Source organism: Pseudomassariella vexata, assembly GCF_002105095.1.
Source record: "Pseudomassariella vexata strain CBS 129021 chromosome Unknown BCR38scaffold_5, whole genome shotgun sequence".
Taxonomy (NCBI): domain Eukaryota; kingdom Fungi; phylum Ascomycota; class Sordariomycetes; order Amphisphaeriales; family Pseudomassariaceae; genus Pseudomassariella; species Pseudomassariella vexata.
The window spans coordinates 437,287-449,811 of NW_024467960.1; the positions used below are offsets into that span (position 1 = coordinate 437,287).

Sequence of the window (12,525 nt, forward strand, 5' to 3'; positions counted from 1 at the left end):
CGAATCGACCAAATGAAATGTGCTGCTGAATCACTGGACCGGAGAGCTTAAGCAGGTAGCCAGAGTCTCAGGCTGTTTCCTGAGTGCTTATCGCTGATAAGGATCATCGGGCAGGGGTTCTATAGCTGCTAGAGAGCGGGCTACAACGGCACCCTACAATATCAAGCTGCTCACGTGCAGGATGCGTAAGTACTAGTACTCAAACTTGAAAGCAACCCCACGCCGGTAGTGGTTGTCATTGTCAGGTAGAGCAAATGTTGGTAGCTCAGACTCTTACGCCCTGTATTCAAGTCAGGGTCTACAACAGGCATTCACAGTTCATAGAAACGAGGAAGCGCGTGAGTAACTCGTGTTGGAGTTTTTGAGCATGTACATTCCGTTTCCATTTCCAACCTCTGATGCCATGCCAATGTCTAACACGGCGATGAGCTAGAAAACACCTGCGATAGGCTCTTCTGGCACATTGCAACAGGCTAAGGGGTATATTTGCAATAGGATTGTTCGGATCCGTCTATAAAGTACAGAACTATAGAAGCAGGGTTTTGTGTCCCCCTTGAAGTGTCATCACCTCCCAGCCTCGACTTGTAGTGATTTATTCCTCATCCTCCTGCTCAACATATCGGGATCGGATGTCCTTCCATTGGCGCTATCGAATCGGTCAGTATCACTGTTGCCCCAAGAATTGATTTATTTCATACCCCTCTGTTGTTGTAATCCCACAGCTTGTTCATGCCTTGGTTGTATCCCCTGCTCAGCTATCAGCGGTTGTACCTTGAAAGTCCAGCATCGGACCACCCACAGCTCGAACACGAAAGCTCCAGCGAAGACCGCACCCAGCATTTGGAAGTTCTTGCGGAACAGAGCGCTGTGGTCCATTGATTAGCTGATGTAATCGATCGATCGAGGTTGGTCGACTGACTTGTAGAGTGCGCTGGCCTATTGCGCGATTAGCCTGTCATTAGGTACATAACTTCCGGTCGGTGTGGGAGATTTTACCATTATTAAGGATGAATGCAATTTCTCGATTGGGCGTGTAGACGCAGAGTATCGTTTGGGGTAGACGGAGGGAGACGTTTGTTGACGGATTGCTCGAGTTGTTGCCAAAGACGAAATTCGCGATTGCATTGAAGAATGAGGCTCTTGCGGCTGCTAAGACGAAACTGATGGCTTCCTATTGGTCGAAGCTTCCTAAAAGACCCATCGAAGCCTTTTGGTGGGTTGTCACTGCGTCAGGCCTCAACTCCGATCACCCCTCCAAAGTCGCAAAATAAAATAAAAGACTCAACCTTCACCAAAGTTTAGCAGGTTGCCGGTGAAAGGTTTGATTGGGGCATTCTAGGTGCCTGGCACTTGTGCATATTATTTGCGTCTAAAATCATCGTCACCAACACGTATCGAAATATCCCAGTCTATCCACGATGCCTTCAGAGCCATCGAAACCTTCCACGTCCGGAATTGTCACAGACGAGAATAGCGGCGAACGTCATATTCCCGAGTCTGTTCGACCAGATGGTACAACGAGAAAAGCGATCAAGATAAAGCCTGGATATCGCCCACCTGAGGATGTCGAGGTTTACAAGAACCGCACTGCCGAATCATTCCGCAGTCGCGGAAAAGGTGGAATTCCCGGTGCCGACGGACTGAAGGACCAAAAGGTCGAGCTGCCATCTGCGGCCGCCAACAAGAACGCAAAGCGTCGCGAAGCCAGGAAGAAGGCCAAAACTACGGTTGGCTCACAGGATGACGCGAAACCAGTAACAGACCAGGACGCCGCAGTAAAGACGGTCGAGGAGGTTGATCCCGAAGCCGAGAAGGAGAAGAAGGCGCGAAACCTCAAGAAGAAGCTCAAGCAGGCTAAGGACTTGAAGAGCAAGAAAGAGGGAGGCGAGGCATTGCTGCCCGAGCAGATCGCCAAGGTCATCAAGATCAATGAACTCATACGAGAATTGGAGGCGCTCGGGTTCGACGCAGAGGGGGAGCCCAAAGCTGCCAATGCGGATGCGGCTACGAAGGACACGAAGGAGACCCAAGAAGGATGAGGGCTATTTACAACAGTCGGCGTCATTACACGACTTTCCGCGGTCTCACGATCGCTCCTACTAATGGGGCCGCACCCCGTCGGTGGGACACCTAGCGACGGTGCGACAGTGCCGGCTCATTGCTACCATCTTAGACGGCCTTGATAGTCGAGGCAGACGAGAAACGAGGCGTGCCGCGACGCTGATGTTCGTCCCTATCGCCAGGTCAACATTGGACGAAGGCAATCCCACAGCCACTCCAGTTCAATGGTCGAGGGAGCGTCGTATCCCCATGGCATATGTGGTCACAGGGGGGGCAGGGAGTTGGGTATGTCAGGAACTCTTGTGTCCACGCCTTACGGAGAGCACAGCACGCTAAATTGATGAGGGGATCGTTCGCACGTTTCTTGTTCTGATGAACAATGTGAAGAGGTGGCACAAGAGCCCAAACAGTAGAATTATATACCATTGCCGGTGTTGCCTTTGCAGATGATACTTCTACTTGTGGATTCGATCCAAATTATCGCCGGGTACTTTGAGGGTCTTAACAAAGGGTGCCTAATTTTAATCGATCCATATCCCCTTGTTGCGAAGCTGGGCATGTGCGTCTTATCAGTCACAAAGTTAGGTAGACATCATAATGACATTGAGCTTCCAGAGACGGTGCTCTCCTCGAGCTCATGTACGATAAGAAAATCGTATTGCTGTCACCACAAGTGATCAAAAAATACTGAATTATGGCACGAGCAATGGCATGTCACTTGAGAAATCAGACTCTATGTGAGCTATTCCTCAACACTATCACGTGTGTAATTGTTGCTTAGGTTTATTTAGCATTGTGAAGTCTGCTCTTCGGGGCCAACCACTTGCAGAGCATCTAGCCACATTTCGAAGATGATGAAAGCAGAGGAGGCATCGCCCAATGTAAAAAGTCTTGTGATCCGTGTTCTAGTCAAGGTCATCGGTGATTGTCAAAATCGATAGCTTACAGGAGAGGAAGGAATTACAATAGCTAGGACGACTTGGAGTAATGCGATGTCAACTAGCTTGTATATAAGTAACAATCGCCCTTTTCCACATGATACTCTACAGACCCTTACTCATTTTCTTCCACGTTGCAGCCGATACTTCGAGAGCAAATAGATGACTTTGCCTTCTTAATAGGCCTTCTGCATAAACTCTACGAGCATGCCTCTAAGCTCGCAGAATCAACTGAGTAGTTATTTTACTTCCGACTATACAAGGGTGTCGCTCTGCGTTTTTTTCCAAAGCTTGGACGTCGAATACGTCCATTATTCAGACGTGTTTCATGACTTACAACAAGAGAGGCGCAAGTAGGAAAGCCTCAACCCCAATCTCCCAGCACCTCAGACAAGATAGCTTCACAAAATTCGGCGCTGTTCTTCTGCGACTCAACGCGCGAAACCGTTTTAACTTGCTGATAGGAAAACTCATACGCCCAGTCCCTAGCATTGAATCCAGAGATCTGCACGCGCTCTACCTACCGTTTCTGCAGAGAATTCTCCGAGAATCAGATACGTCTTCACCTCTATATCAATACCGCTATACCAACGGGCATTCAAGGACGTGCTATGCGCCTTGTTAGAATATTGATTACGGAGGGCGTCACATACAAGCTCAGATTATATCGCAATCCCGTCGCGTACACCTGCAGGCACTATGCAGAAACGAACAAAAGTTTTCACCAGTTCCAAACAACAGCAGTGGGATTTTATGGCTTCCTCACAGCCCCAAAGCATATATTGTACTAGGTTAGATGGAGAAAATGACGTCGGCTTGTTCACATATGCAATGCGCCGGCGCCGGCAAAACAAATACCTACGCTCGGGGCAATTAGAACCAACCAGTTCTAAGAGAAACGCGGTTCCGCAACAAAGTGATGGAGCCCCCGCACACGTCCCCTGATACCATACTGCTGGCGATGGTCAGCCCTTGGAAAGTCCAGTCGCGCCCATGGCGCCGATACAGACACATCAATATCATCTCCCCGCCCAACATTTATAGATTTCCCCTACAGTTTACAATTACAGCCCTGAAGAGTTTTCATTGTTCGTAACTCTAAACCACCCCGAAATCATGATTCCACAACTATATCCCAAAAGCCCATAACTTCCGTCGTACGAAGTGGTCTCTCAGGGGCAGCATTCGTTACCGCCTAGCCGGCGATGCTGACAATGAGATAGGTTCTTTTGAGAGCTTGGATTTATTGCAATCAATAATCGTCTTGAATTTGAATTATCTTGTTATGTACACATTGGAAATTGTTTTAGTCGTCTAGGAAGAAAAAGGGAAGGGGGTGAAACGCACAAGAAAAGGGGGGCGATTAGATAACTCCGAATCTACAAAGAATGGTGTATGTAACTAGAGCGCATTTTTGATCCTATCATTACCTTGTAAGAGTGGCTTGTTCCCATACCCAAAACACTTGTCACACACTTGAATGCATGTCATAGCGCAAATACAACGTATATTAGGTTGAATGAAAGAGCTACCTGGTTACCCAGTGCACTATTTTTAACTATAACATGGAGTGGACGTTTCTAAGACAATTGCATAAAGTGTTGCAAGTTGCCACCCACTTATTGACAGATATGTTTTACTACGTCGTCTAATAGGGAATGCACAACTTTATTCTGTACAACGCATCTATCTTACTTTTCACGGTATCAAAGGCAGCCTAAGGAGCTCCGAGACCCTCGTTCGCTGGAAAGAGAGATTACAGTTGATGTCATTTACCATATCCATAACCCAGGGAAGAGAGTCTCAAGCTTGCCATTGGATCCGTATAATATCGTCTAAGGAGCTATCTTCAAGGATGTAGTGCCCGACACGGAAGATTGAGAGAGACGCAAATCAGACACGGCTCTGATCTTAGGGTTCAGTCAAACCCTCTTCATTTGTTGGTGCCACACACAACCTTGACTGTCCAGGGAAGACGTCTCTAACACTCTGCTGGCAACGCTCAGTGCCTATGTAGAGACCTTTAGGGTGAATGGGATACTCAGCCCTGAGACATTCGAGAGCTCGTAGGAGAGAAAGAAGATACGGATCACTGATAGACTTTCGGTAGGAGGAAACATCACATACCCTCAACCGCCCATCGCCAGCGATACTCTTATGTTTCTATCCCAGATGCTCCGTGCAGGCAACTTGGAGAAGTAATCACGAGATCTAGCAGCCAAGCTTGCTGCCCAAGCCAAACAGATTGAGCCCCGAGAGTTCAACGCACTGTATCTTCCAACGCTTCGCGAATTGGAAAACACCCTCGACACACATCTAACGACATCTCTATCTGATCCTGCATTCCAGGCTATGGTCAAAGCAATTTTAATCGGTTGAGGCACAAGGCGTGCCACTTACTTGAGTTTGACTGCCATACTAACAACCAGAGTCAGAACAAAGCCAAAGGAGATGGACTTACACAAGACTGGGCCAACCGAGTCTCCCAAGCTAGAGCATTATTGGGCGAGTTCAAACAGTCACATCTAAAGGTCTTGCTTGTTGAACATCAGTACCGGAGGACTATGGGCTGACCAGTTGAGCACGAAATCACATTGGCAGTGTCCAATGAAGCTCGATTGTCCAAGGCCCTGCAGTTTCTAGAACAATTTAGATACCTGTAGCTTTCCGAGAAAATGTCGGTTAGCCGATATCTTAGTCTTGGGTGCCTTGCTAGAACCACTGTACTGCCATTACATTGAACATGAGCAGTCTAGGAACTACGAATATATACCGAAGTGAGGCCGGTATGCTACCCAGATCCAACACATGACACAAGGCCTCTTCCAATAGCCCTCCAACCTACATTAACATACGAATGTATCGAATACTCCAGCGTCGTTTCAGTAGCCAACAGCAACGCTGGGGTTTCCCTTTAACCCGCCGCAAGTATCGATGAATACTTCGAGTGACTACCCGGCGCCATCGTCTCGGCCTGCATTGACTGAAGTTGCTCTCAATATTTTGCGGGCTACATCTCAGCATAGGGTGAACGAAAGAAAATGCGACGATTATATATCTTACTGAAGAGGACCGAGTTCCATCTTGTGGTGCTAATGGGCTTAAGGTGGTGGAAACCAGACATCAACTTATCAGTGGCTTCGAGAACGGAAATGTCAAAACAACTCGACAAGTGGCCGAGGATGTAACAAAACTCAGTTCGTCACGAGTACTCTGTGACCACGGGCGGGTATACGAATATGCATAGAATCTACATGAGACTTGCGCGGAAGGCGGGCGGCTCCCGAGGATCGGTCTATACACCTGGCCTACCCCGATCGCTAGAATAGACTAGCACTCCGACTGTTGACAAGATTGCAAACGCTCTTCTACTGCTGTCAATGAACATGTGACATGATCAATCGAAGGCTTGTAGCGACCGACACCTGGAGGCTATATTTTAGCGATGAAAACTGCGCAGTGGTGACAAGATCATTGGTGATTCATTCAACTGTTATTTATGAACAGCTCTCTGTCGAGAGGGTGGCCACTTAACTATACCTAACCAGTAGAAACCCTGAAGCAATGCATGGTTAGACATGGGTATTGCTGCAGCTAGCTGTACAGCAAGGTTACACCGAGTCCGCAATGAACATTGTCGGATTGGGCGTATGTTCACACCATTCATCGACTTCGTTTGCAGCTCTGTTTGCACGTGTTCTCACCTCATTCTTCATTCACAATGACAACCTACATCGGCATTAGCAACATCACCTGGGGACTTGGCCTGCTCGTCATTATTCGAATCACCTGGGAGCTGCTGTTCTCGCCGCTAAGAGCTTTCCCTGGACCCTTTCTGGCCAGGTTCACCGATTTATGGCGAGCTATCGTCACTGCGCAGGGCCGTATCGATAGCACCCATACACTATGGCACCGCAAGTACAACAGCAGTGCTGTGAGGATCGGACCGAATACCATCAGTATTAGTGATCCAAATTTGATCAAGACGATCTATGCAACAAAGGATGCGTGGACGAAGGTACGTACGAAGCGTCGGCATGCGAAAAGGCCAATGCGGAATGCTGATATGATGGCAGTCTCATATGTATCGGGTCAACGATGTTCTCATTAAGGGCCAGCGCATTTCGAATATCTTCAACACCCAGGACAATGTCTGGCATGATAAAGGTAAGCCAGTCGTCTTGGAAGTCAGGGCATAGGATCCAGAGCTTATCAATTCAATCACTGACTTTGAATTGGAGTGATGAAACCAATCCGGGGGTTCTGGACAATGACTAAGGTATTGGAAGTAGAAGGCCTGATCGATGAAACACTTAGCAAGTTGACTGAGAAACTGGATGCCAAGTTCGCCAATGAACCCGGAGATAGCTCCAAGGTTTGTATGATGAATGACTGGCTAGGCTACTGTAAGTTAGATACAAAACATCGCAACCGATCTGTGGAAAGGGGGGCCAGGTGACTTTCACTTACATGACTCGCCTCAGTTGCTTGGGACGTAACGGCCAATATCAGTTTCGGACAACACTATGGTTTCATCGAGCAAGAAAGAGACGTCGACAATCTGATTGTAGATTCCACCAAAGGGCTCTACTATTTTGGCCCAGTAAGTCCACGCATATCTAATATGGTGTTATATAGTCAGATTTAACACGCGAGGCAGATTTCCCAAATCCCATGGGTTGACTACCTTCTGGACAAGAACCCCCTAGTTCGCATTGGGCCCAAGCCTACGCTCACTGGGGTTATGTACGCCTTCAAGGTTGTTGCGCAGTACCAACGAGAAATCGCCCAGAAGGACCGCACGGAAAATCCAGGGGGAGTCCATCATTACCTCGACAAGTATATCAAACTCAAGGACACTTACCCGGACATGGTCGACGACAACCAAATCGTGAACTGGCTGATGCTCAACGTCCTCGCAGGCGGCGACACAACCTCAGCCATCATGCGCGCCCTCGTCTACCATCTAGCCAAGACGCCAACAGCATACAAAAAGCTGACCGATGAACTTGACTCTGCCCAATTGTCTCTCCCTGCTCCGTGGAGGGACATCAACGGCAAGGTTCCGTATCTCGAGGCGGTTATTCGGGAGACTATCCGCATCAACCCCGGTCTAGCTATGGTTCTTGAGCGCGTGGTTCCTGAAGGCGGGTTGACATTACCGGATGGCCGGTTTATCCCTGCGGGAACTAAGGTTGGGATCAACCCCCATGTCACGAGTAGGGATCCCGAGGTTTTTGGGGCCGATGTCGATGAGTTCAACCCGGAGCGCTGGATTACAAAGGACGATGCCCGACTTCGCAAAATGCGCGATACGGCGGATTTCGCATTTGGTGGGGGCAACCGGGTATGTATGGGGCGGTACCTGGCTCAGTTGGAGATTTGCAAGTTGTTTGCGACGTTGTATAGCTTGTACGATGTAAGTGCTGGCGGTTCAATCTCTTTTTGAGGCATGAGAACTGTACCTGAACTGAGTGACTCACTTCTCTACAGATCAAGCTTGTCGATCCAGAACACGAGTGGAAATATCATAATGCTTGGTTTGTGTATCAGTGGGATATGCCGATGATCATCACTCGCCGACGCTGAAGAGCGATATGCGCGGAGCCCTTGGGCTTTTGTGCATGCGGATGAGCAATGCCACCATGGCGTCTTACTTTCCTTTACGACGGTACTTATTGGTAATAATCTATGTATGATCATGCAACAAGGCCAAACCTGACTAAGATAATCGCATTGCACACTAGGTCTATACCATTCTATGCCCCCTTTCTATCATTAACCAACAGCTCGCCAATTTTCTCCTTGCTCATTTGCCCAAGACCTTTGAGTTCGCCTTATCAGCCCGCTGACAACACTCCTCGATGACCCTCCAGAAGTGCTCCATGTCCAAACCCCTCGGTATGCGCATCCCAGCCACCCCAGGCTCCAGAAGCTTGGCAATCGTCCTTCCCGTCTGCTCGCCCTCAGTGACCACCGTGACCTGGAAGCGCTCCTGGCGCTTCTCGCCCTCCGTCGCCCTGGGGTCGAAGTCATAGAAGGGAATCTCATGCTCAGTGCCGATGAAAGCCACAGCCACGGCTAACGGGTCGTGTAGAGGAGGTCCCTCAACAATGCCGAAAGTTTCCCTGTTGCTGTTTAGCTTATCTCGAGATGATTACCTGAGTGCAGAAATACAGGGTAATCTCACCGGTACGTAGTAGCAAAGAAATTCAACAATTCCACCAGCATAACCCGCAGATCAGTCTTACCCCTGCCCCCAGCCTCGCTATCATTGCCATGAAGCAGCGCATGCTGGACCTCAGCAGTCGCGAGCACCAGGTGCGTCAAGTCAAGCGGAATCAGCGTCGTCTTAGCAGCCAGAACAGGGTTTTCAAATAAGGAAGCCGCCGCCTCAGGGTCGATAACGATGTTGAACTCGGCCCAGGGTGTGTAGTTCCCAATCCGCTCCACACTATCGACCTTACCCATGACAGCAGCCGTGAAACCGCCACCGATGGAACCACCCATGACGCTAAAACCGTGGATGTGCTCTGCCAACTCCGGGTACTTGCTGAACAGAGCAGCGACATTGGTCAGTGCACCCGTGGCGACCAGAAACGCAGTCCCGGGCTCGGTGGCTCTCAACGCCTTGGCCATGGCCTCGACGGCGGAGATGGACCGGTCGGCGGACGACTGCGGCTTCGGCAGCAGATCCGTGCCGTCGAGTCCGGACTCGCCGTGGATGTCTGTGGGAGCGTGCATTGGCGGTCTTTTGAGAGCGCAGGTCGCGCCGGGGTAGACAGCGATGTCCTCGTGCTTGCCGATGGCGGCGAGCACGGATAGGGCATTGTTGGTGGTCTTGTCTAGAGATGCATTGCCATGAACTGTGCTGATCCCTAGCAACTTGAGTCCAGGGTGATATGCCGCAAGAAGAATAGCGAATGTGTCCTATGTACACACGAATAATTAGTTGCCATGTTGGGTCAATCGAGGGGTCCTGTCAGCCTCCGAGCACCGGTGCCCGATCTGGGCTCTAGCGAGCCGGGCACCGTTTGGGCCGGACGGGAGTTGAGAGGAAATGGCACGGCCGGGAAATCAGTATGTGGCCCTTGATCCTCGAAGCCCAAGCTCCTTTTCTCATTGAAAGCTGCGTCTTACTATCTCATTTACAAGGACTCAGCTTCGATAGACTTACATCATGTCCAGGATCACAATCCAACCAGAGAGGGGTTTGGCCTGGCATTTTAAACTACGTGCTCGGGGATGCCTCAGAATGCCTCAGTATTAGGAGTGCGGAGAGTAACGTGAGATAGAGGTGTGGCAACTTGGGATGCGATCAATGTCACTTCAGACAAAGAGGTGTTGAAGTTGAAAGAGTAGAGACCAAATTCCGGCCGGTCGCTGTCGGTAGCTGCTTACTAGCGGTTATCCGCCCTAAAAGTCGGCAACTCGGCCTTGCTTCGAGCCTTCCTCCATCAAAGTTTCTACGGTTGGTGGAGAACAAGGCCTCTATCGTGTCAATTTGCTATGTCTCGTTTCACCGCATTGATGCTATACTGTTTGAGTAACGTAATTGTGAGTTCTGGTTGGTTATGACGCCAAATCCCAGTTATTGCATTAGGACCAGTATAAAGTTCACCACACACCCTATTAAGGGGCTAGGACTTTTTCGCAGCCTTCTGCTGCTCCATCACCCGCATCACGTCACCAGCATTATTCACGTCACCTTTGCGCTTCTTCCCGCCTCTCTTTCGCTTCGCTTTCCTGCCTCCGGCGGCGCCGTCGCCTCCGTCGTCTTCGTCATTGCCCCACTGAGATAGTTTGATTTCAGTTTCATCAAAGTCTGCTTCATCCTCAAATCTGCTAGTGCCGAAGCCCATATCAAGATCAGCGGCGTCGCGATCATCGTTTTGTAGCATCTTGCGATGTCGCTCGGCCCTGGCTTTGGCTTCTTCATCATCATCATCCTCGTCAGAGGCCTTCGGGGCGTTGATGGCGGCTGCTCTCTTGAACGCTGCCTGTATCGCTGGATCTGACATTGACGGCGCCTTGAGTATCTCAGAGGAAACCAATCCGGATTTGGAATCCTTGAAGTAATTTCTCGGCTCAGACGGGGCTGCTAGTTTTGAAGGTGGTGGCATCACATCCGTGTCGTCCTGTGCTTTCTCTGCCTTGGATGTCTTCGCATCTCCGTCTTCGTCTTCATCTGAGTCCTCATCTAGACCTGCCAAGGGATCATAATCATCGCCGACATCGTCAAATATGTCGATTTCGTCGTCTTTCAGCTCTTCATCCTTCGGCTTGTAGATATCTGGAACCTCCATACCAAGAGGTTTGGCGTCCTTGTCTGGCATCATCATCTCCCGCTCCTTCTCCTTTGCCTCGACTTCGGCTGCAGTCTCCGGTTGTACCTTGCGCACCTTGCGCTTTTCGTGACCGTCTTCGTCAACTATGATGAGAACTTCTCTGCCTTTGCTGTCTCGTTCTATCCGCGTGCCAGGGGCTTTTGCGCCAATCTTTCTGAATTTTGATCCTAACGCAGACTCCTCTTTTGCTTTGGCTGCATCTCGTGCGGCCTTCATCTCGGCTAAAATCATGTCCCTCGTCCTCTTCTGTCCAGGCTTTAGAGTAGTCGTAGCCAGTTGGCCTTTCTTGCGAGCCTTCTCTTTTGCGACAGCCTCGATCTTGGCTTCCTCCAGCTCCTCGAACGCATCGTCGACGTCCTGGGGTTCGGATTCCTCCTCCTGCTCTTTGCTCTCGCCGTAAACATTTTCGCCTTTCCTTATGCGCTCAAGTAGCTTGGAGTCCAAACCCTTGATTAGATGTGTGCTGGAGAGATCGCCACCAGCAATCTGGCTTTGCAACTTGTCAAAGGCGGCCTGGTCGATTTCCTCTTTCTTCAGAGCTTCCTCCAGTGCCTTTATTCTCACAGCACGTTCGTCTGCCTCTTCGTTTGCCCTCTCCTTGGTGCGGTCAATATAACCTTCGGCAAGCTTGATGCCTTTGGGTGCGGAGGATCTCGGCTTTTTTTGTTGCTGCTTTTGGCCCCGGTTTCGCTCGGCTAGCTGTCGTTGAAAATCGGATCTACCGAAACTGATAGACCGTCTGAAACCTGTTAGCATATGAGCGACTTTGATATCTTCTTGCGACAAGGCACTGCTTACGGCGTCATCGGAATACTTGATTTCTGTTTGGAGCCAAGCGCAACGGCGGCGCGTGGACGGGCTGGCGATGCACCATTGCTGTCGGCCTTGGGTTTGGGAGTATCTGCGCCTATCAGACGGCGGAACTGTTCGTTATTCATCTTAGAGAAGACTGCCCTGGGAGTGTTTATTGAAAGAAGCTATTTTATGCTTAGAATTCGCAGCTCCGGAACATTTAAACATTTGCGTGTCCCATGTTGATGTTCCGATCTTAAGGACAATCGCATCAGCCTCGTTGGTTGATAGTCGAGGCTGGTGCATTATCTGGGGGTTGTGGCGTTCTTTATGTTACAATTGCACTTAGTATCACAGGATGACGTGAGGCGAACGCGTCTGGGACC

General features: G+C 49.7%; 5 protein-coding genes across 5 annotated transcripts; 2 read left to right on the forward strand and 3 right to left on the reverse strand.

Annotated features, from left to right (window-relative positions):
- Window positions 1-230: 230 nt before the first annotated feature.
- BCR38DRAFT_428629 (cytochrome b-c1 complex subunit 9) lies at window positions 231-1,121 on the reverse strand. The gene is made up of 5 exons (XM_040859908.1): window positions 997-1,121; window positions 920-936; window positions 800-865; window positions 699-747; window positions 231-646 (listed from the first exon to the last, which is right to left on the reverse strand). Exons 1-5 carry the CDS (start codon window positions 997-999, stop codon window positions 593-595), a joined length of 189 nt encoding a protein of 62 aa, XP_040716841.1. The 5' UTR covers window positions 1,000-1,121; the 3' UTR covers window positions 231-592.
- Window positions 1,122-1,418: 297 nt separating this feature from the next.
- On the forward strand, window positions 1,419-2,015 carry BCR38DRAFT_319517 (putative RNA binding protein Pym; the record flags this gene model as incomplete). Its single annotated transcript, XM_040854753.1, has 1 exon — window positions 1,419-2,015. A coding segment is annotated over one exon (597 nt), but the record flags the coding sequence as incomplete, so codon positions are not given.
- Window positions 2,016-6,720: 4,705 nt separating this feature from the next.
- On the forward strand, window positions 6,721-8,588 carry BCR38DRAFT_483551 (benzoate 4-monooxygenase cytochrome P450; the record flags this gene model as incomplete). The annotated part of the gene is made up of 6 exons (XM_040863639.1): window positions 6,721-7,017; window positions 7,076-7,166; window positions 7,241-7,405; window positions 7,484-7,602; window positions 7,660-8,418; window positions 8,493-8,588. 6 exons carry the CDS (start codon window positions 6,721-6,723, stop codon window positions 8,586-8,588), a joined length of 1,527 nt encoding a protein of 508 aa, XP_040716843.1.
- Window positions 8,589-8,628: 40 nt separating this feature from the next.
- On the reverse strand, window positions 8,629-9,932 carry BCR38DRAFT_168297 (Inosine/uridine-preferring nucleoside hydrolase domain-containing protein). Its single transcript, XM_040853828.1, has 2 exons — window positions 9,190-9,932; window positions 8,629-9,127 (listed from the first exon to the last, which is right to left on the reverse strand). Exons 1-2 carry the CDS (start codon window positions 9,741-9,743, stop codon window positions 8,809-8,811), a joined length of 873 nt encoding a protein of 290 aa, XP_040716844.1. The 5' UTR covers window positions 9,744-9,932; the 3' UTR covers window positions 8,629-8,808.
- Window positions 9,933-10,438: 506 nt separating this feature from the next.
- Window positions 10,439-12,426, reverse strand: BCR38DRAFT_428640 (uncharacterized protein). Its single transcript, XM_040859909.1, has 2 exons — window positions 12,146-12,426; window positions 10,439-12,086 (listed from the first exon to the last, which is right to left on the reverse strand). Exons 1-2 carry the CDS (start codon window positions 12,283-12,285, stop codon window positions 10,640-10,642), a joined length of 1,587 nt encoding a protein of 528 aa, XP_040716845.1. The 5' UTR covers window positions 12,286-12,426; the 3' UTR covers window positions 10,439-10,639.
- Between the last annotated feature and the right edge of the window lie 99 nt (window positions 12,427-12,525).